The 25,115-nt window shown below is 35.9% G+C and overlaps 1 protein-coding gene across 5 annotated transcripts; it reads right to left on the reverse strand.

Annotated features, from left to right (window-relative positions):
* Window positions 1–148: 148 nt before the first annotated feature.
* bmal1a (basic helix-loop-helix ARNT like 1a) lies at window positions 149–25,060 on the reverse strand. Of its 5 annotated transcripts, none has more exons than XM_087311103.1 (19): window positions 24,936–25,060; window positions 17,022–17,080; window positions 16,782–16,930; window positions 14,694–14,714; window positions 13,647–13,685; window positions 13,513–13,545; window positions 13,263–13,420; window positions 13,082–13,161; window positions 11,644–11,736; window positions 11,442–11,559; window positions 11,214–11,363; window positions 10,099–10,345; window positions 9,805–9,911; window positions 8,805–8,955; window positions 7,423–7,511; window positions 7,244–7,352; window positions 4,062–4,155; window positions 3,880–3,973; window positions 149–612 (listed from the first exon to the last, which is right to left on the reverse strand). In XM_087311103.1, the coding sequence occupies exons 3-19, from the start codon at window positions 16,919–16,921 to the stop codon at window positions 455–457; spliced, it is 1,881 nt and encodes a 626-aa protein (XP_087167229.1). In that variant the 5' UTR covers window positions 16,922–16,930; window positions 17,022–17,080; window positions 24,936–25,060; the 3' UTR covers window positions 149–454.
* Between the last annotated feature and the right edge of the window lie 55 nt (window positions 25,061–25,115).

The raw sequence follows: 25,115 nt of genomic DNA on the forward strand, positions 1-25,115 counted from the left end.
GAGAGAGAGGCTTGAGGAGAAGCCTCCTCCAATATTCCAGAATGCATCCGTTTTCTCAGGCAGTGTGTGGATCTATTTTTATCTTGATGCAAATAAAGATTAATATTTACAGATGACTGAAGAGCGCATGAGAAAAGCAACACTGAAGCCTTTTTAAAATTATTTTATTTGAAAAATATCCACTGCTGATACGTTTACACTTTTACCATATATATTTGCATAAAGAAATCTTACATAATAGAATTACAATATTAGTTACAATCTGCATATAGAATATTTGAACATGAACAGCTGTCTGTAGTGTAAAAACATTAAAACACAATGTATATTTATAGATGTATACAAATAGAGCGCTGTTTGCTGATGGCCACCACAGGAATAATCCGTCTCCATTCGGCAGGACGTGTGCAGTTGGCTCCCGTTTGCCTTGCCATGATCCCCATGATCCGTGGCTTCACAAAGGCCAGGGCAGGTCACTGAAGTCCACGGGTCCCCCGAGGCCAGCGTCTGCCTCCAGGAGGCTCATGATGACGGCCATCGCTGCTTCATCATTACTGGGGCTGCTGGATCCAGGCTCCTCCATGATGTCTATGCTCAGATGAGAGTTGTCACCTGCGGGCCGACAAGCTTTAGTGCACTTGCTAGAGAACATGAGGGCGCAATATGTGGAAGAATAAAAGCCAGATGGCCCAGCGTGCAGCCAGAGAAGATACATCTGCTGCTGCTTTCAGAGTGAAGAGCCTCTTTTATGTTTTGATGCGTTGGCTGGAGAACGTAAGCGTGCTGTCAAACGGCTGTTTAAACTTCTAAAACATAACCATCCATCAGTCCATCCATCCATCTGTCTAATGCGAAGCTTAAAAGTGACCTGACATCATATAAATATGCTAGCAACATGTTAAATCATGCTAACCATCTTATAAATGATAGCATTTTAACAACTTGCTAACATACGCTAGCGAGAAGATACCATTTTTAACATGATAGCATGCTACAAATGTTAAAACGTGATAGCCAAGTTCTAACAATATGCTAAATCATACCAGTAAATATGAAATATGCTAAACATGATATTTTTACAGACATGCAAGCAATGTTCTGAAACATGGTAGCAATGTGTTATTAGCTACATGCGGAAACATGCTGCCATTATGATGGCAAATTACATTATGTGCTAGATTCAAATAATAATGTAGTAAAACATTCCAGCATGGTAACATTGTATGTTGAGACAAGTTAGCAATGTGCTAAAACATGCTAGCAACACATTGACATGTTAAAAAGCAATCACATATCAACATGTTCTTAGCATGTTTAAACATTAAGACACCTAGCAAAGCACTGAATCTTGTGAGTAATGTGCTATAGCATGCTGTAACATGCTAGCAACATGTAATATGTTAAATAACCCTGTAAACATAACATGGTAACAACTTGCTAACAATGTTCTAAACGTGATAATCTGACAGCACAGCACATTGCTTGCATGTTTATTATGTCTATAATTATGTTGTAAATAGATTACAAGCTAAATCAAACTAGTAATGTAGTGAAATGCCTTAACATGGTAACATGCTAACATATTGATATAAGTTTACAATGTGCTGGAGCATGCTAGCAACACATTAACATTTTAAAAAGTAAATATTCATACAACATACACTGAAACTTATTAGCAATGTGCTAGAGCATGCTAACATTGTGTGCTGTTGGAATGTTGCATGTTTAAAACAGACACATGCAAGGAACATGTCTAAATATACTAATCATTTGTTGTTAACATGTTGAAACACAGTAACATGCTATTAACGCATTTAAAAAACATGCCATGCTAACAATGCAAGAACATACTAACAACCTGCTTTTAATTTGATAAAAGCTGCCTACATGATAGCAACATGTTAAAATATCACGTTCTAAATGACATGCTAGCAAAATGCTAAAGTACTAATGCTAGAAACATTTTAAAGCACACTTTAACTATGGTGCAACATGCTAATAATATAAACATTGTAACATGCACGACGTGTCAACATTAAAATGTTGCTAGCATCTAAAATGTTGCAGCTCACTATTAGCATGGCAACACATGCTTTGACAAGCTAACAATGTGCTAAACATCTGAGCAATGTTGAAACAAGTTTGTAACATGCAACCAACATAATAGCACTGCACTAACACACAGAAACCATCCTGCAACACTTACGCAACCAGTATGCAATGCTTTTTAAGCCTATCTATATCTGTCGGTCTAAAACCTGCCATTTCAAGCTTGCAAAACTTGAAGGTTTTAAGACTTTCAAAGCTGCTCTTGATCTTCATCTTGTTCATGATAGAGAGTGTCAGAGACTTGAAACCACTTGCATCATTTACTGTCAGCTGCTCAGAGGATCTATGAACATTCATGACCAAATGAAAACTCTTCACTTTGAAAGCAGCAGCGTTTATTTATCTGCCAGAAATCTGTCCAAATATAACCCTGACCTCATACTTTTTAAAGGAAAAAACTTTAAAAGTAACCGTTAGATATAATGCTAGTCATCTCTAGACCATTTGAAGTTAAAGTTAATTTTTCAATCAGCCTACAACTACAGGTTTATGAAGAATATTCTGCCCTAAATTTGGAGATCTATTTCACTGAAGCTTTTCTGACAATGATAAAGCTTCACATATCATTTCACAAGTATGCTTGACACCTAAAGGTGCTGCAGAAATTAAAACTAAACAACCGAGCGTGAAACTGTTCAAGACTCGTTTATAATGCTTCTTTTCTTTAACACATTTGTGTCTGTTTTGACAGAAATGTGTATTTCAGAGATACTGTATTTAATTAACCATAATAATAATCAGTTTATTTGCATATTGAATTGGTGGAAATCAGTGTGAAATATTTAGGAAAACTCAAATGGGGAGATTTTTGTAAAACCTCTTTACAGAGTAAAGTGAACAGAGTAAACTGAAATATGAAAATTCTACTTTATTCTTCCTTTCTTTCATAAATCACCCCAGATAAAATATATATCTACACAACCACTCAAAAGTTTGGGGTCAGGCTTTTTCTTCATGTTTTTTATTTTATTATTCTGGTGATCAAGGCAGCATTTATTAAATGTAAAAAAAATTTTAATTGTTAAATATTTATTACAATTATAAATAACTGCTGTCTTACTGTATGTAGTTTCAAATTAAATAAAAACTCCAGTCATTATAGCTTTTATTACTATTATCATTAATAATAATGATATTAAAATTAATATTAATAATAATGAATTATTATGTGGTTTCTGAAGGATCATGTGACTCTGAATGCTGGAGTAATTAAGCAGAAAATGTATCATTTAAATCACTAAATAAATGATTAAATGAAATGATAAAGTACTTTTGAACAGTTCTTTTATAAAGAAATAACATTTCACGATTGCACAATTTGTCCTGTATTTTTGATGAAATAAATGCAGCCTTGGTGAGCAGGAGAAGCTTATTTTAACAGGGGTCATCAAACTTGTTCCTGGAGGGCCGGTGTCCTGCAGATTTTAGCTCCAACCCTAATCAAACACACCTGAACAAACTAATCAAGGTCTTACTAGATATACTTGAAACACCCAGACAGGTGTGTTGAGGCAAGTTGGAGCTAAAACCTGCAGGGACACCGGCCCTCCTGACCCGAGATTGGTGACCCCTGTTTTAAAACATTAAAAATCCTACTCACCCCAAACTTTTAACTGCTATATGATTGATCTAAATTTAGTTCATCTTCTTTTTCATTCATCAGGTAAAACGCCCTGTATTTTTATAATCATATAATTTAATTTCTAGAATTTTAATAAACAACAACAAACAAAAAAAGTAGCTGAGGCGAGATTGACTGACAGTACTCACTCATTAATGAATTATTTGAATAGGGGTATCCTATTGAATCAGGCCCAGGCACAATTCCTGCTGAAGGTAGATCTGGAGTTCCACCATTCTGAATCTACAATGAGAAACAGATTAATATAACATAACACATCTTCAGAATTTGAAGCGTAGAGGAAAGCCGCCATGCAGGAGGCCGGTCTGACCTTCTTTCCCCCAGGAGAGCAGGTGTCCGGTGGGGGCGTGGCAGTGATGTTTAAAGGACTGGAGCCACAGCTGGAGGGGGAGGAGCCTCTGATTCTGGGGGTGAAAAATCAATAAAGTCATGATCACTGTATTTGGTCTCTTTTTTGAACATTATACAAGCTTCTTAGGGCTACATTAAAGGTGACAATCAGAATTTGTAATTTTTTGTACAAAAATATAACTTCATAAAATGTTAAAGATCAGTATTTTTTCTACAAACTAATAAAATATACATTTAATGTTTAATAATAAATCTTTTGGAGAAAGGTTGTGTGTAATCTGTGTGTAAGTTTTGAATGTTTTATCTGGCATCCAGGATAAATAACAAACCTGACAATTATGAAAAGGAAATGTACGTTTCGCTCCAACATCAGACTTTATTTCTTGTGATTTGTTATTTAAACGCTGATTCAGTTCTGATTGCCATTTATTTTTGATGGACAATCTGTGAAACGAATCCAGCATTTAACTGCCTTTAGACAATGGCAGTACTGTACGCTTTGCTCATTACCAGAGGACTCCTGAATTTCCAGGAACCCAAAAGAAAATTATATTAAAATTCTTGGACAGCAAAAATGAACTCCATTAATTATTTCCACAATTGTTGGATGACCTGTTTTCATATACATTTCAGTGGTTGAATGTATGATATTGAGCCAGTTTCATTTAGTTAAAAGAGCTTTGATTGGACTAAAACATACAAAAAAAAGGTCAAATGTTTGAGTATAAACATGTGACGACACTCAATTGAATGTAAAGAGAGATTTTTAGTTTCACTTCACATTTTAAAGCACACAACAAATGGGTGGTTTCTATCAATGTGCACTAGCCGGTAAGCCAATAAGAACATATTATACTAGCTGGCCAATCAGAGCCTATTGTGTATTTCTTATAGAGGTGCTTCATAAAACCAGGATGTCAACAGACAATTTTAAGAGAACAGAATAATGTGGCATAAAGGAAAGTGAATTTTTTTTTTTACGTAGCTACTTGATTTATAACACATTAATAAACTCAATTTCTTCTAAAACACATGAAAATAAGTGACTGTTTGTTTACATGGACATCATTAATCAAATTATTTTCCTTAAGGCCGGCTCACACTGCGGGTTTCTATAATCCTGAACAATTGTAGCATGTCAGACTGCATGAACACGGCTCCCATGTCACTGTAAGATCTCAGCTGTCATGAAGTCAGACTGAATGAAAATAAAGACGTGACAAACACGGAAGAAAATGCAGATGGAGTTTGAAGTGATGCACTCGTGACACTTTCACTATCCCGCGTTCTGAAATGACAACAATCTTTAGCAGCAATTTTGCACACAGCGAGTCTCAATAATAAAACTAGGAAGAAAAAACTGCCTTGACATTTCCCTGCAGTCATTTAAATTGTTGCATGGACTGTGTCATCAAATTCAGAGCTCCTATTGGTTCTTGGATTGATGCTCATTGCAGCCGTTGTCACATTGCAAATCTTCTGACATTGCCAAAACTTCATCGGACAGAAAAATCTGATTGAAAACTAAGCAGCTGTCAGTGAACATGTCAAACCAACGATCAAAGATCAATGATTTAGCCAATTTAGATTTCAGGAATCTTATAGGATTTCCCAAATTTGTCCCAGATGAGAGAATCATGGCTGAAAACTCACAGTAGTGCAGAGAACAGTGTCAACAGCCATGTGTGTATGAAATATCCTGTTACAAAAACGCGGTGAAAAGTTTTACATGATGGTAATAGTTAGATTGCAGTGTTTACACATGTACTGCACTTAGATAATGCGACTAAAATAGCCATACTCCACATATCTTAAATCAATTTCTGTTTAGTTCAACTATGACCTTAGTCACATAAAATAAAAAAATAAAAAATTCACTGTTTACATGGTAAACTTCTAATCAGAGTAAAAACGATCTTAAAGCGATTAGATTATTGGTGTCCATGTAAATACACTCACTGTTTAACTGAAAGAATACAGTAAATGTTCTAGTAACATAAACAATGAACAATGTGAATAACACATCTATAGATTATGATTATTGCCATTTCCATTAACACCAGCATGTATGTAACAAACCATTACTATTATGATTTGCTAGTGGTTGTGCATATAAAAGTCTGAAACCTAAAATAAACATTTGTTTGAAAACATTGATAAATTGGTATTTATGACTAACACCACACAAATGATTCTGTGGCGCAGTGCAGGCCATCACAGGAAAGCAGATTTGACTTTAGCAGCTGATGTTCTAATAGGGTTGGGAATCGTTTGGGTTTTTTTCATTACCGGTGCCTAATCGATACTTTTAAAACGATACCGGTGCCAAAACCGTGCCTGAATCGATACTTTTTAGCCACAAAATAATGGTGGATGACTCTACAAAAATATTTTATTTGACAAAATATTTTTTTAAATAATTTTAATTGAACAATATAATTACAGTCTAAAGTAAACATAAATTCATATTGTATTACATTAATACATTTTCTTTGATAATTTGTTGGTTAGCATGAATTTAAGATTTGCATTATGAAATTACATTGACCTGTGGGGGGCGGGCTGAGGCCACGCACTTTTAGGAGCACATTTTAACATATATATTACAAAATATTTAAAACATTATTGGAAGTGATTTGTTTTCATGCATCACTTTGCAGTCTTCATAAACAAGATAATTAAATAACTTAAACTCAAAATAATCTTCCTTGTTTATTTATTTGACAAGTAACGTTATACTGGTGAAGAACACATACCTAACATTCAAGTACATCAAGGCACATTGCTGCACCTGTAAACTTTAACAGGCCTACTGTTGAAGTCAATTTATTTTGCCTAAAAATAATGCCTAATGTTTCCTAAAATAATAATATGCTTCTGCTCGACATATGCACTGCGCACGCTCTGCTCACGCACTGCTTTAGCTTGTGGTGTGAAACAGGCGGAACGTCCTTGCCGCAGCACCAAAATTAGCACTGAAATTCATACGCTGATTTAATACCGGTGCATACCGGTTACCTAGCTACCGGTGCTATAATGGCACTGGGTTTCGGTACCCAACCCTATGTTCTAGTCACACTGCTCTAAACATATGCTTCAAAGAGTGAAGTGTAGAGTGAACTGTAGTTTGGCAGCATGTACCTCTGGATCTCCATCACTTCCTCTGCGATCATGCGTCCAATCTTTCCCGCCCCTGCTCTTGTTCCTCCAGGAATACCAGGAACAATCTGAAGAGGCCGTTTCCCTCCGCCTGTTGAAATCATACAGTGGTTAAGTAGAGAGAAAGAGCCGGAGGAGAAAGTGCTGGAAACCAATCTCACCATCTCCTGATGTTAATACACTGTCCATGCTCTGAGGAGATGAGGCTGTCTGAGAATAACTAGGATCTGCTCCTTCAAGCATACTGCCCCTGAAAACAACACCACCGTTTATTATGACAGACAGTATTACATGTCAATATGAAACATTTTGTGATCCATTAATCAGGTGAGAAATGTGACATTTGATGAGGGATTCATTCACAAAAAAAAATTAGGTGAGACTTCACACATATAAATAGTAAAATAATAAATACAGGGTGGGCCATTTATATGGATACACCTTAATAAACTTATTGAGAATTTCACAAGACAAAACAATGGTGTGTCTATTTTTAACGTAACTTTATTCTTTCATGAGTAATTTACAAGCCCCTCACATATACTAATGTGCCACAAACAGGACGTTAATATCACCAACCATTCCCATTTTATTAAAGTGCCCAACCTATAGATTATAAAATATAAATAATATAATATAATATTTGATTTTTATAACTGAATGTATTATAATATTGTAACATTGTAGTAATAAATATATTATTGTTATTTATTATAGATTTACAGATTATTTTATAGTACATTCATGTGTTATAGATGATTTTACATTAATATACATTTAAATAAATTAGGTGCAAATTGTTCAAATGAAAATAACTTATGACTAATATATGATAAAAAAAAAGATTTGATTACAGAGTGATGTTAATTTCCTTGAATATTAAATAGTAATATGCAATAATAAAGTCATATTTTAATTAGTGCTAGGTCAAATAAATTGCAATTAATCACATTCAAAATAAGTTTTATGTGTGTGTGTTTGTAAATACAGACACATGCATGCATATTTGAGAATACTTATATTTTGATATAAAATATATGCATATGATGCAAACTATACAGAAATTTCAATATCTATGAAACAAAATTGTGTGTGCATCACATATACATCATACAAATATATATTATGTCTAAACACACTTTTCTTTTTGGATGCAATTAATCATGATTAATCTTTGCCTGGCAATAAGTGTAAGCGAATATAACATCTGTACAATTATGTTTAATATTGAAAGTAACTAGACTGTGACTTCCAGAAATTTTTTAAAGTCTCACAAAGCTACCTTTATGAGATAAAATATGAGCATCTTTAGTCTGTGGCCTCAGATGCATCGGTTATTCATCAAAGCACAAAACACAACAGCACGGTCATTTATAAAGGAAGTAAACGAGCTCAGTTTCTTTCCAAGAGCTCTTAAAATCATGATGCCATTAAATTATGACGTACGTCAAAAGGACATTTACTCTGCCCGATTCAGGGACGTTAATAGTTTTGGCCAGAAATGCTTGTTATTCAAGGAACTGTAATGTGAAGAGACACTTACGAAACCACAGTGTTTGTAGAGACTATATATTCCACTTCTTTGGTCCAGGGGTTCATGAAGCTAAACCAGCGGCTCCTCAGAGTGATGAATGAACCGTCTTTAATCTTGAATTTGTAACAGTTTGTACTAATCTTCTCTCGCATCTGTAGCACTGAAGGAAACAAGAAAAAGTGAACATAAATAACGTGATACTGATGAATGAATGAATGAATGAATACACAAAGCATTTTATATACGTTTTCCTTTTTAAAGAGATAGTTCAGCCAAAAACAAAAACTACCTCATCATTTAATCTGCCTCATGTGATTTTAAACCTTTATGGTTTTCTTTTTTTCTGTTTAACACAAGAGGATGTTTTGAAGAATGCTGGTTACTGCCACCCATCAACTTAAAAGTAGGAAAAATTGACTATAGAACTCAATGAGTGTCAGCTACCGGAATTTTTCTAAATACAGTTTTGTGTATTTAACAGAAGAAAGAAACTGAAATATGTTTTGAACAAGTTAAAGGAAGAGTGTACAGAACTAAAGGAATGATGACAGAACTGTCATTTGTGGGTTAACTATCCCTTTAATGCGAGACACTGCAGGTGAATAGATTAAAAATACTTTGTCAAGACCACAATTCCTTAGTAGAGTGATGACAAGAAGAGTTTAAAGCTTTTTTGCATTGTTTAAGATTATTTAAATCAAATAAACAATATTATCACATTCTTGTTCAATTTTCTATACATTTAAATCACTCCATAATTCAGAAAATAACGAAAATAAATAACAAAATAACATGCAAATATGTAGAAAAAATATATATTTTTATTACTTTTTATACAATAAAATCTATATAATCAGGCAAATAGGAATGAAGATTTTAGAAATCCCTCTAAAAACCAAAACTGAAAACAAACAAAATCACCTCAAAAACAAAATTCCCCAGATTTTTTTCCTGCAGGGTGCTGCCTTAAATTTACACCAGGTATGAATAAGGTAAAGAAAGCAGATACCTTGTCTGTGACACTCGGCGAGGTGACCGATATCATCCTGATGAAAATACTCATAAAACGACGTTCCTAAAAGCTCCTGTGGTAAGTACGCCAAGATGGCTGTCGCCCTAAACGGAAACAATGAATTGTGGTGATCAACTAATGGAGCAAATGAGATGCTAATTCACTGGCATGAACTGAAATCAATACTCGCAGACCCTTGAGGTTTCCCTCGCAATTCAAATCTCATTTTAGTGAGTAATCAAATCACCTCAGACATTATTAGTGGAAGAGACTTCCTAAGCTGCTGCTCACCTCTGGTCTACGAACACAAACTTTCCGTCGATAGCGTGGCGTGAGACGTATTCAGTGGGTTTGACACGGATGTCGCCGTTCATCGGCTGAGGGACGATATGTGGATGCAGGCGACCGATGGCCACTAAACAGCTGAGGTTGCAGCCCTCATTATCGGGTTCGTTGTCCTCGTCTAAGCCCATCTTGGTGGGCGGCCAGCTTTTCAGATACCCTGTGCTGTGAATGGTGCAAAAGCTCTTACGGTCTGCTGGAAAGAGAGAGAAGGACAGATTTAGCGTTTACATCATTTTTGTGTGTGCAAATTCCTTATTTCCAAAGGAGGTGTGAAGAAGTTTTGCTGATTCCAAGTCTTTTGGGAAAACACTCTGACGAAACTAAAGTTGAACTTTTTGGCAGGTGTGTGTCCTATTATGTGTGGTGTAAAAATAACAGCATTTCAGAAAAAGAACTCCATACCAAGAGTAAAATGTAGTGGTGTTAGTGTGATGGTCTGGGTCTGGAGGACTTGTTAAGATTAATAGAACTTTGAATTTTGGTGTGTAAGAAAAAAACAAAAAAACAACAAAAAAAAGGAGAATGTCTGGCCATATATTATTGATCTCAAGCTGAGCTGAATTAAACATGGGTTCTGCAGCAGGACAATGATCCAAAGCACACCAGCAAGTTCACTTCTGAATGGCTAAAGAAAAAAAAGACTTTGGAGTGGCTTAGTTAAAGTCCTGAACTCAATCCAATTGAGAAGCTGTGGCATGAGCGTAAAAAAAAGCAGTTCATGCTCAAAAACTCCCCCTTATTGTTCTAACAGACTGATTGCAAATTATTGAAAATGATTAATTGCTGTTGTTGCTGCTCAGAGTGGCCCAACCAGTTATTAGGTTTTGGGGGCAAACACTTGTTCACACAGGCCTCTGTAGTTTTGTATTTTGTTTTCCCTTAAAATCCCTAATTTAAAGCTACATGATGGGTTTACTTTTGTTATATTTGACTAACATGTACATTTGCTTGATAAATATATATAAAACATATTTTGAAAGTACTGAAATAAATAAGTTTTGAATAATCAAATCACATGCCTCTTCATTTCACAAGCCTTTAAACTCTCAAACTAGTGATACCTTTCTTTTTAGAGCAAGTAGAAGGGAAGTCTTTGTCCTCCATCTTGACAGATGGCCGATTGCATTTCATTCTGCAGAAGAAAGACCTGCGGGCACCTGAACACAGTCTGGACGGGCCAGGAGTGATGTCAGTCTTCACCGGCAGACCAGCTTCACAGAGAAACAACAACATCAGTCCAGCTGCCTGCGCTTTAAATGACTGCCAATACTCATTCAAACAAATTTTACTTTTGGCATCGATGAGTCTCTCTCGTGGAGCCGTGTCTGACGATGACAGCTGTTCTTTTACTTTGGCAATGTCTTTTGGATGCAGGTAGTCGAATAAACTCTGGCCAATCAGATCGTTCTGTTTAAGAAAACAAAACTGTTTGTGTTAACGTCACACATTTCAGTGTATAGTAGCAGTGAGATCCCTGAAAAGAAATTGTACCTGAGTGTAATTGAGAATTTTATAAACAGACTCTGAGACAAAGAGGATTTTTCCGCGATCGCAACCAACTACGAAGAGGAAACCATCAGCAGCCTGTGGGGGAAAAAAAAAAAGACTTAACACACATCCTCACCAGCTTTTCACAAAATCTTTTTTTAAGCTTTGAGTTACGAGACTCCACAGGGAAAGAATACATAAACAAGAAAAAATGTTTAACTAACACCCAAAGATGTAAATTCTGTCTTTAATTACTCTTCAATGTGTTGATCCATTCCTCTTGGGATCTTTTGATCATCTTAAGAAAACAAATTGAGATATTTCTGAACAAATTGGAGCACTCATCTTTCAAAAAAGAAAACCAAAAATCATTGGTTAATCTGTCATTCAGGGACGAATACTGACTTCAGTGCTTTATCTGTCATGCAAAGCTCAAAGAACACTTTAAGGTGCCAAAACCAAAACAAAAACAACTTTGTTTGCCTGTCATCTCTTCAGCTGTATCAGGCATGTTTACTATGGGCAGTACGATGTTTCCGTGTTGTATTGCCCGTTATAAATGTGCACACTGACGACCCGATAAGGAAGCGAAAACATTAGCAAACAAAGTCATTTTCACAGGTTGAGCAAAGAAGCTTTCTTTGGAACTTTGCATGCTAACAGTTAAACCACTGAAGTCACACAAAATGTTTTGGTTTCCTTTTCAGGACATTAAAATTCTTTCAACAATTGATTTCTATAGAGAATGAGAGTTCTGGGATTTCATCTAAAATACCTTTCTGTTCTGTTTGCAGATGAACAAAGGTCTCAGGGGATCAAAAACAACATAAAATTAAAAGACTGATAAAGACTTATGTTACGGAGCATAACATTAAAAGACTGATTTTTCATTTTTGGGTGAACCAATTAAGGAGCATTGGCTCCAGTTACGAAAAAAACAGGCAGCAAATGATATTTTTATATACACCAAACAAAAAGCGCATAACAAAAAAATTTTTTAAAACGCTTTCAGTTATGTTTTTTTGTGTGTTTCGATCCTGTTTGTACAGTTAAAGTATTCTCCGCAATGCCTGGGAACTTAAGTTCACTTAATGTGGGAATGTGCCTTTTCCATGTTGACAACTCTATAAAGTAAATTTACACTGACTCAGAGTCAGTGTCACTGACTTTTATTATGTCAGCATAACTTGTATCCTCTAAACTCAGCATTGACATAATTAACTGTAATTATTTTGGCACTCCTAGCAGTTTATTACATGGCCAATATATGAAAGAGGCTATTATTCACAGAAAACACACAGAAAGTCATAATATTTGCCATTTAGCAGTCACACTGTGTAAATATATATGGTTCACAGCTGTGATCTGTAACCTCATCACAACAATTACTCGCAAATGCAACAATTTTAGGCGCATTCTGGAGTTGATATTTTCAACACACCCTTAAAATCAAGTGTTTTAATTCATCATCCGACAAGAATGCTGGTTTATAGTTGGCTTCTGTGTATGGGTTGGTGGCCCCTTCAAGAAAAAGAGAAAAACATAAGCATAAAATGATGTGGAAAGAGTTTGTTTTGGGGCTCTTAATGAGCTCAATCAGCGCTGTGGCAGAAAGCTCTCACCTCGTAATGTCTTCATGTGTTGGACAGCCATGCGAAGCACTGTGAGTTTGTCCAACTTGCGAGACATTGCGTTACATGTGGGGACTAACGACGCCAACTCGTCTATAAAACTGTTCATTTTATCCCTTCGTCTCTTCTCTATTTGACTGTGTGCCTCCCTAAACAACATATTTAACAGAAAAAATCAGCTAAAAAGACACAAGCATGGAACATCTATAAATGGCAAAAAAAGGTAACATGTTTACTCTACCTGGCATTTTTTATCCGGCCCTGCTGTTCATCCCTGGGTTTTAGAGAAAAGATGATTTTATTAGTCGTTAATAATTTACATCTTGTGAGTGAATGTGTATTTAAAAACACGGCATGCAATTCAGCTTCATTTACCTTCCCAGTGTCTTGTCTTTATCAGTGTCCATGCTATCGCTGAAAAATAAAAAGCACCAGGGCGGTCAATAAAGCAACTTTTCACAGCAATTCTTTCAATTTAATTATACATATTGATCTCTAAAATAATGTAAAAGATTACAGCTTTTTTCAGTCACTAACAAGCGTTTGTCCAACTAGTTGTTACATTTTCAAAACTCTAAACACAATAATCACAGCATTGGTCTTTTGTGGCCATATCATTCACACATTTCATGTCATTTTCATCCAATATGCAGTCAGTGAACACATTTCTACATTGCTTAACTTTTCTTAACAGACAAGCTTTATCTCCCAACAAAATGATGATTGTTTTTGTAGTATTTACAAATGTTAACACACAACCTCCCATAATAGCAAAATCAATATTTCAAACCTTAGACAGAGTATAGAAACCTCTGCTTCTGCAATGATATCGGTTCAAAAATATGCCTCCGCTAATAATAAACAAACAATTGAATAATTGACAGACAGCTGATTTATGTTGGGTAAACTGGGCTTTTTTCCTTTTACGTTTACACTTATACAGTAAAAGGAGGACTTTGAGCAGTTATGTTAATGAAAACATATGGCTTAAACCTGAAGAGAATTAGAAACAGTAATTTTGTGGGGGGTTTTTCTATCACACCATGTTTCTACTGTACCTCTTGTAGTAAACAGTTAAAACAAGTTTTGGTTTTTACAGGTAAAAACATTTACAATAGCCAGTATTTTGAAACTTGGTGTACTTTAATTGACTGTACATTGTGAAGTGAAAACAAGTGTTGTTTTTTGACAAAGTCATCTAATTTTGAGTCAGATTTACAGTGTTTTGGTAAAGTTGTAAAGGTGTGTTCTACATTGTAATGAAGTTATCTTTGAGAAGAAAATTATCCATTTGGCCAATTGTGTTTAGTAGGTGTGGGTTTATGTTAAGAGTTTGGAAAAAGTTTCTAAAGTATGGATACGCACTTGTTAGTGATTGAAAAAAGGTGTAAGCAAATAAATGTTTTGTCAAAATGTACTTACTCAAATGAAAAGCCATCAATCCTGCAAAACAAAACAAAATGCTTAAAAAAGGTTTCAATATTTTATAGCCATACAAAAACAAAACAAATATGCAGCTGCCAAGTAACCATATTGATACTAAAAGTGATTTAAAAGAAATAACATTAAAACCAATCATATTTTTGTGTATGTGTTATGTTGTCTATTTACAATCGTATTTACTAGTTTAGCAATATCACAGTTGTCACAGTTTTTTGCAAGTAAGAGTGAAGTGAAAAAGATCTGAAATCAAGTGTAATCTACACATGTGATTTTATGAAAACAGTGACTTCACACACGCAAAAACAGCAATGACAGACTACAGGGGTTCATTCTTCGTATGTGGATTAATCAATTAGCTGGATTTGGTTAATGAGGATTTGACACAATCCAGGATCATTTCGTTCTTCAAAACTCATTTGAGAGTTGTTGCCATAGCAACAGTTCTGCTAGTACAAACCTGCTCAGAAACAGGCTTATTTCATATAACCAGGATTAGGTTGGGTCATTTCAGGCAAAGGGGATACTGAAAGTATGTACTGAATACTAATATTTTCAGACTGCAGTAACTTATAGATTATATACACTAGGGAAAACAATTAGTAAAACAGTCTAAAATGAAAGTACTGTCATGGGGGTGTTCTCTCCCGAAAGTGTTCAAAGAGAACATTTATTAATATGGACTTTTTAGATACAAAGGTATACTATTTTAATGTACCAACCCAGCTTTAGTACAATTTGTGTATGACAATAGACGAGGCTAATATTCTCCTTTTAGGAAAGAAATAATACCTTATGTTGTCATGCACATGTTTTGACAGATAATATGCCGGTGATTTGACACTTCACAAAAGTTGCAGACATCTTCACCAATACCAAAATAAACATCCAACAAATTAAACAGCCATTTATTAAATTTGAAGAGGCCTTGAAACTTGAATATAAATAAGAAAATCTGCTCTAAAAGTAAAATAAAATTAACTGCTAAATACTCTTGACACATAAACATGTAGAGCATGCAGCCCAAAACAAATGTGCAAAGTCATTGGTTATCATGTTTAACTAACTGTTTACCATGAAATTTGTGTAATTTTGCTCACATGGATAATTGAACATTAATCAGATGATGTCATAACGTTGCACTGCCGTCAGCCAATCATTGCATTGCTGATCATGATTTCGAGGATCGATAGATCAGTCCTTCACAATACACCCAGCAATCTCAGATCAGTTCATCCAGACATTCTAATCTGATTCACAAACTTATTTAAAACCAAATTAGCAAGATGTCTGTTATTAAGATTAAAAGATCCAGATTCTGCCAAATCATCTTAGATAAAGGGAGTTCAAACTCGGTCCTGCAGATTTTAGCTCCAACTTGCCTCAACACACCTGCAAGGATGTTTCTAGAAAGCCTAGTAAGGGGTTGATTAACTAGCTCAGGTGTGCCTGATTGGGGTTGAAACTAACTTAAGCAGGTCGCACACCAGAAGCGCCGCTCGGCGCCGCGACACGGCGCGTACATGACAGTTTAAAGTATCACACACCAGACGCGCACATTCGAATGATATTTAACATGAAACTAATCAGATGGCGCTCTGTGGCGCGGCTGAAAAATGAACTGCGTCCTGAGCCGTCGCCGGGCGCCGCCTACAGCCGCCGACTTGCGGCGCCGGTGTGTGCATCCTGATAGAAACCTGTTTAGAATTCTGAAATACATGGTGTTGCGTGGCGCTGCGCGCCGCCGAGTGGCGCTTCTGGTTTGCGACCTGCTTTTGCAGGACATCGACCCTCAAGGACCAAGTTTGGACATGCCTGTCTGAGATCATATTAGCAAAATATGAAAAATAGATCACAGGGCTGTATGTAGTGTGAATTTGTATAAAAAATAAAAAAAAGAGGATAACTTCCCAAAAGCACAAGGTAAAAGTGTTAATATACCCCAATTTATATGTTATTTTCTCTATTATTTTACGACAACCTTTGTTATTACTATCATCATTATCACCATCACCATCATCATCATTATTATAAATTACGACTTCCTACTACTATATGTGGTATACTGACTGGTATTCAGTGGTGCTGCCCTTCCTCTTGCGGTTGTAGTCCATGCCCGTGGTGCCAATGGAACTGCTGATCAGATCTGCAGAGCTCTGGGACATGAACTCATTCATCGTTGAGGAGATATCCATTCTTTGGTCTGCCATTAGATCATCCTAAAAGCAACAGGGACCGAAGTTATTCTACAGTTCATTACAAAGGTCACACTGTGTGATGTTATATTAACGTGTATCTATAGAAGCTCACCGCACAGATTCATTCAAGCAGCTGTGATCAATGCATGTCCTTTCACCTGTGGCCAGATCCTGCGCAAAAACAAATTACAGCAGAGTTTAAAATAACTATATGGATTTCCATATGGATTGTTTTCGGTGTCATACAGAAATCATGGCAAATGTCGTGAGAGATTAGTCAGTTTTCATTATTAGCAAAGAGCTTCATTTCTTCATCAACAATTTAGACTCCACTGACTTCATAGCATGGAAAGGAAACTGGTCATTTTTAATGCATCAACATCAAAATAAGAATATTTTTCCTTAAAATATTTCATTTTTACTCCACAGAATAACATCATAGTCATGCAGTTCTGGAACAAAGTAAAAGGCACAATTCAAAAAATTAAGAATGAAATAATTACACACACACACACGCACACGCACACGCACACGCACACGCACACGCACACGCACACACACACACACACACACACACACACACACACGCGCACACACACACACACACACACACACACACATATATATGTATATATATATACATACTGTACATACATACATACATATACATACACACGCACGCACACACACAACATTTTTTGCATTTTAACATTTTAAAACTCTTTAATTAAAAGTATCTGCTTCCACTTTGTCACTTACAAGGCTGCTAATTTTGTGTTTGAGTTTTTAACAATGTTTCCGTTCATCCAAGTTCATAAAACACTTTCAACTTTTCAAATTTAAGTCATTTTCCACTGTGCGGCAAGATTCAGCATGAGTTGGCTCGTTTAGCATTTTTTCACTGCAGTTTAGTAATTTAGTTATAAGTCGGTAGAAATATCGTTAGTTGCAGAGCCTCTACTGCTGTTACTTCCTCAAAAACTTTTTCCAGTTCTCAATGGATCTGCAGCTTCGCTACCAACAAGAGAAACTTCTAGGCATGGAACGATAACCATTTTCAAGGTTTATCATGGTTTGGAAAAGTCAAGGTTTTTAAACCGCCAAAATGTTTTGCTATACTGTTCCTTTTATTTGTAAGTTTATGTTTTTTTTTTTATTTTGTTTTTAGTTTTTGGGACAACGGTATCTCCAGCAGAAAAGATATCTAAAGATGCAATTTTAAATAGTAAAGAAATCTGTGTTTTTGAAACAAATGAAGACAGCAAAAGTCAATGACATTTGAATTATTTAGCTGGACATGTTTAGCTACTGTTCCAAAATATTTTTAAAAGTTTCTCAAAATAAGCTGTGTTGAAAGTGGAAAAAGTTTAGTTTTTTACCCAGATATTTAAAAGAATATATTTTAAAGCAGTAATTACAATACTGTGAAACCGTAATGTTTTTATTTAAGGTTATCCTACCGTCCGAATCCTATACCCATGCCTACTTCTGGACCTCTTCTTCTAACCATGATGCTGCCATTTGAGGTGTATTTTTCTTGTGATGGTAGTAAAAAGGGATTAGCTTTGTGATCAAAATATACGATGGATGCTGCTGACTAAAAGCAGGTTTGGTGTCTTGTGTCACAAATCCAATGGCTGGTAGGGACGATTCTCTGAGACCAATCAGTAAACAAAAGCATCATGTATAAGTCACGTTTTGGTAATGTAAAGGCCCGTGCACACAGAGACGTTTTTATGCTCACATTTTCAGTCTACGTTTAATGCCTCGTGATTAAATAAAGGGCTTATCAATGCGCAAACTGCCAGGCGTAAAAACGTCATTTAAAAAAAACCACCTCAGGCTGTTTTTTTTTTTCTCCACCAATCAGATTGGCACTTTTGTTCACGTGAACGGATCAGCTGAAGTTACAGTAAACAGAACAACAATCTTTTTTTTATTTTTTTATTTTTTATTTTTAATCGCTAGAGCTGCTACTTCAACTATCCATAACAACAAGCGTGTCAACTTTGTCTTTTTCTTTTGTGTTACAAGCGGGTGTCAGAAGCTTAAAGTTTTGTAGCACCATCTAATGTCAAGGAGTGATTTTAAATACTTTTCAGCTTGACACCTGTGATAATCGATTGGGTTTGAATCCGAAAAAACGTCTTGAATAACGCTGACGATAAATGCAAACAAAAAGCGTTTAGGTTTGCTTGGAACTAGGAATGGGACGATAACCGTTTTCAAGGTATACCAAGGTTTGGAAAAAAAAAATCAAGGTTTTAAAACCGCCTAAATGGGCCGGGATAAGATTCTGATGGTATGATAACCTTGGATAAAAATATCATGGTTTCACGATATTAAGATTACTACTCTAAAATATTCTCTTTTTAAATGACTGGGTAAAAAAACAAAAAAAACGTTTTTTTCCGTTTTGAAAACATTTTATTTTTTTAAAGATTTATAATAATTTGGAACAGTATACATGCCAGGCTAAATAATTCAGATAACTTCTGCTTTCTTCATTAGTTTCAAAAACACAGATTTCTCTACAATTTAAAACAGCATCTATCTTTGTATTTTTTTTTTCTGCTGGAGATACTGTTGTTTAAAAAATGTAAATAAAAAAATCTTACACATACCTGTAATTTTATTAAAGAAAATTTTGGCGGCTTTAAAACCTTGACTTTTCCAAATCGCAGTATACCTTGAAAACAGTTATCGTCCCATCCTCGTACTAAGTATTTAATGCAGTGGAAAAGTCCCCAAACGTGAGCTATACTCAACTAAACCATGCTGCATTATGCAGTGAAAAAGCACCAAAAGATTGCAGAGTTTTTTATGGCAAAAAGCCCCTACAACTTCAAGATTAGGGGAAAAAACTATTGAACTAAATCTAATATGCCTCTAATAAGACCACATTTAAAAATGAATGAATAGCATTAAATATCTGGCATTACATTTATATCAGACATAGTGTCAGATTTACTTTTAAGTTTAAACTTTCTATATATTGTATTACAACACACATTTATTATGCCCGTTATTAATGGCTACGGCCAATAAGAGGAGTTTAAAAGCCAAAGTTTTGTTCAGTGCACTGACTAGCTTTTGCAAGAGCAAGAAATCCATAATATTGCTTTGTCTTATAACAGTTTGTCTGTCATTAAATGGTAATTAGCAGGGTGTTTTTTTTCCAAGATTCAGTTTCTTTAATTCCTTCATTTCTGTGCTGAGATTAGTCAGAGGGCTCAGTCTGTTGTAATTTGTCTACAATGTACAGAGCACGACTGAAACCAAACATTCATCAACATGTCTGAATTTCAGCTAAGAAAACAGTGATACAGCAACAATGACACCAGTTTAAACATCAGTCCTCGTCCTTTGGAAGCGCAAGCAAAGCGGGCTTGTTTGGTAGCAAATAATACAGAAAGCCGACGACACAAACCAAACTCCAACTAATGAAGCTCAAAGACTGGCTTTATGCAAATTTGTTAAAAAGCTGCGCAGGCTTGTGCAGGATGTAAGACTGGAATTACTGATGACTGTTTGGAATCACTTCTTTGTTTTAGGAGACGCCAACAAAATGTATCAGGCACTTTGATCTTTAAAACTTTGCAGACCTTTTAGATGACACGGCTACATGAAAGTAACAAGCAAAATTGGCGCACTTTAATAATCAGACTGAGCTTCCATATTGTTAACAAACGAACTCTCTCATACTCCCACAAACATACGCACAAGGAGGAATGGTGTGCTTCATCAATGACCTGCTCTGGTTGCCAGGAAACCCTTGGAAAGCTCGCAATCTAGGCCACATTTAGATCACACAAATGCAACTGGCAGAAATAAAGAGCCGGAAGACCCACTTTCTCCTGCTGTAAATGAAACAGGAGTCCCCTGTGTTCAAATGGGATTTTCTGCTGAAATAAACAAAAGTGTTTGCAGACCCTTCAATCAGGCAAGAGCGCAGTTAGAAGGACATCTTTTTACACATTCACATACTGAAAAAAAGTGTTAAAAACACTGTGGTTTTATTCAGGCATAGCAATGCAAGGCTCATGCACCAGCCACCATCACTCCACCCATCACTAAAGGATCTATTCTTGAGCGCGTGGGCTTGCCTTCTCACAGCCAAAGATGAAGAAATAAAGAGGAAGAAAGTAACGAGCAAAAAAAGATAAAACTAGGTCATGTCACTTCCGAATTCTAAATGATTTCAGAAAGGCAAACTCCAAATATGCCAATTACACCTCCTGACAACTGGATTATAACGTCACATTAAAAGACAAAAGCTGTATTGCTCATCCTAATGCTGATTTATCTCAAGTTTCTGTTAAAGACAAATTCCGGAGAAAACAAATGCAATGCAAAAACATGGAAAAACATGCAGATGTGGTAAGAGGAAAACTAACACTGAAAGTAGTGATGATGAACGCACAAATGATGAGAGTTTGATGCTGTACTTCAGAAATGTGGTTACTTCAACTGACCGCCGCCACACACCCAATCGTACAATATAGAAGCTGCACTTTCACAAAACTTGCCAGACTTGTCATGACTAAAAGCAAACAGTCAGTTAATATATCACTTTTCCCAAATGTCTGTTTAGGGCAAGCTGTCACATGCGTTTTAAATGTTTCATGTGTATTAAATAGCTATTGCATGTAAAATACAGGATTATTAAAAAATACACTAAACTAAGACAATAATTTAGCATTTCTATAAACATTTCAAATAAAAATAACACATATTAATGAGTATTAATGTTAAAATTTAAATAGAGAGGTGAGGACTTTTATGGAAGTATATTTAAAAAGTGGAACATGAATGTCTTCATAAAGTCTAAAACAAAAGGCAGTGCCAGTGGAGATATTATCTAATTGGATGTAAAAACAAAAAAGGGGAGGAATTCTAAGAATTTTTCTGGATATGCAGCATGTAAGAACATCACAGATTGAAAAAATTAGTTCAGTTTATTAAAATGGTGGCTGTAAACATTAACATTTCTAAAAAAAAATTTAATAAAAATAACAAATATTAATTAGTATTAATATTGAAATTAAGTTTTTTTATTTAAATATGAAAACATTAATGAAGGATTAAATGTATATTCAAATTATCAATAAACATTTAGTCATTTTAACTTAAATAAAAATTACTCAACCATAAAAATAATAAGGTGTGCCAAAATGAACCACACTACTGCTGGAGTAATTTGTCATGTAAAAAAAAAAAGAAAAAAAAAAAGTTTAATTATTATTATTATTTTTTTTTTAACCAAAGTTTTCTCCAAATCTCCAAAGATTATGTAATGTTAACTTATGTACTGTAATGTTATGTTATGTGAACCGGCAACTTATCCAGCACGTTTTACGCAGCGGTTGCCCTTCCAGCCGCAACCTAAGTCTGGGAAACACTCATACACTCTTGCATTCACACATAAACTATGGCCAATTAGCTTATTCAGTTCACCTACTGTGGGCGACCTTCTTGCTGTGAGGGAATCATGCAACCCATTGCACCACTGTGATGCCCTAACATAACTTCACTATTTAGAATTTGCAAAGAATAATTTTCTAAAAGTATATCATTAAGGAGAAAGTTGGAATGTGCCAATGTAAACCAACAACAAAGAAGTGCTCTATACAAGCATAAAAATGTGACAGTTGTGCAGAAAAATAAACACATTTAAGAAAACATTGATAAATGTAATGTGTATTTAAATAGCGCATTTATTGTGTATGGCCATACACTCAAAGTGCTTGACAATCATGAGGGGGGTCTCTCCACACAACCACCAGTGTGCAGCATCCACTTGGATGATGCGACGGCAGCCACAGGACAACGGCGCCAGTGCGCTCACCACAATCACTACTATCCAGGAGTGGAGAGACAGTTATAGAGCCAATTCGGTGGAAGTGGTGATTGAGAGGCCATGATCGTAAGGGCCGATAGAGGGACTTTGGCCAGGACACCGGGGTTACACCCCTGCTCTTTCACGAGAAGTGCCATGGGATTTTCGGTTTAACGTCTCATCCGAAAGACAGCGCCCACTGACAGTACAGTGTCCCCTTCACTTTTACTGGGGCATTAGGACTCATGCAGACCACAGGTTGAGCGCCCCCTGCTGACCTCACTAACACCACTTCCAACAGCAACCTAGTGTTCCCTAGTGGTCTCCCATCCAGGTACTGACCAGGCTCAGCCCTGCTTAGCTTCAGTGAGTAACCGGTCTTGGGCTGCAGGGTAATATGGCTGTGGCCATAAAGAAAACATTAAGTGATTCACTTAAAAACATCTGACATTTTAAAAATGAAGCATTTAATTTTAATTGACAAACTAAAAATAAGAGAAACATAAAAACTTCATTTGAAGGTCTTGGCTGCACATTGGCTGAACTTTTTTTAGGCTGTATCGAGTATCGAGATTATATTTCAGGTAGGCAAGGGACGATAACCAGTTTCAAGGTTTACTGTGGTATAGAAAAGTCAAGGTTTTAATACCACTAAAATGTTCTGTTATACCGTTCCCAAGGTATATGCATGCGAGACGGTCTAAAATGCTTAAGCTGTAAAAGCTTAATGTGGCTTAACATACTTAAACATAAACCAGAGAAACCCACATTTCTGTCAAATTGTATTTGTAATTAACCCCAACTACTGTAAAAAGGACAAGTCCCAATTCCATAGATAAAGTGAACAATATCAGGTCAAGCGTTTTCTCCCCATTGAAGTCTATGATAATAAAAGGCTTAAAATAACTTTACAACAACTGAGTGAAACCAAATGTTAAAAAAGCTGTTCATAAAATCAAAGTTAGGGTTAATCACAAGAAAAATTTGATAGACATTTGATTTTCCCCGCTTGTTGTTAAGGCACATTAAGCCACTTTCAGCTTTTTTTCACATTAAGTGTTTTAGAATCTCCCGTATAAGTAAGTTTTTTTTCATACATTTTTTTTGTGTTGTAAATAAATCTGCGTTTTTCAATCTAATGCAGACAGCAGAAATTAATGATTTGTTTTAACTATTTAGCCTGATGTTTCCAGTTTCAAAATTTTATAAATGTCTCTTAAAATAAAATAAACTGTATTCAATGGGGGGAATTTTTACCATTTTTCCCCATTTATTTAAAAATAACTTATTTTAGAGCAGTAATCACAATACCGTGATAACATAGTGTTTTTATGCACGGTTATCATTTCTTCAGAAATTTATACCAGTCCATGCCTAAATTCAGGTTTACTAAAGATAGTGCATACTCACAATCAGACTGTCTTTAAAACCTTATCAGAAGCTGTCATTCAAAATCCATTTCCTGTGGCCCAAAAGACATTTTCTGGAACCCACCTGTTGAGCTCTGACTTACTCTTTGCGTTCAATGCCAGATTGATGTCTACACACTCACTTTTGCATCTGGCTCTTACTCAGCACACACATAAGGCGTATTTGATGGTTGGCTGGTGACCAAGCTTACACTCTTCTGTTCTGTCAAACTGCTATCTTTAAAATATCCACACCACAATACCCAGTCAACCGCAATCGGAAGCACAATAACGCCACTCATTAACTAGATGAATCAAGCTCCAGTTCAGCTCCCTACCTAGAAAGCATCACTTAAAACGCTGTCTTGACAAACGGGTTTAAGACACAGACCAAATTTAAAAGGCGACTCCAGTAAACATCATATAAAAAGGCAAGTACCTTTTCAAGTGACCAACCCACACAAGAGGCTCAGGCACACTTGCACTCCCTTTATTCAACCGTCTTAAAGGGGACGCAGAGCACTAACCTCACATCGAGGATGGGTGTGGGTTTGTGGCGAAGCTCTGTAAAGATTTACCCCTTTCTTATTAAATCACCGCTAATGTTTTTGTTGTGGCTGCAGCTGCATCGCTTCCAAGGTATTTAACCTGGGAAATGTCACGGACGCCCCTCCTACTGAAATCAATATGCGAGAGGACAAAAACCGCACACAATACATCGACAAGCAAACCGCGACACTTTGAGAAAAAATGTCAAACGCCAAACGGTCACACTTACCCGAGGAAGAGCTCAACATCACAGTTTATTTCGGTTTTTTGACGCCCGGTCCGTGAGGAACTGTGACATAAACGGAATCAGTCTCTGACCTACTTTTCTTTCCTTCGTGTGACTGTCGGACCACTAACCTATATTTTCAACCAATAGGATTTGTGGATAAACAGACGCACTTTCTGTGGC

This window comes from Danio rerio, chromosome 25 (assembly GCF_052040795.2).
Source record: "Danio rerio strain M-AB ecotype USA chromosome 25, GRCz13ab, whole genome shotgun sequence".
Lineage (NCBI taxonomy): Eukaryota > Metazoa > Chordata > Actinopteri > Cypriniformes > Danionidae > Danio > Danio rerio.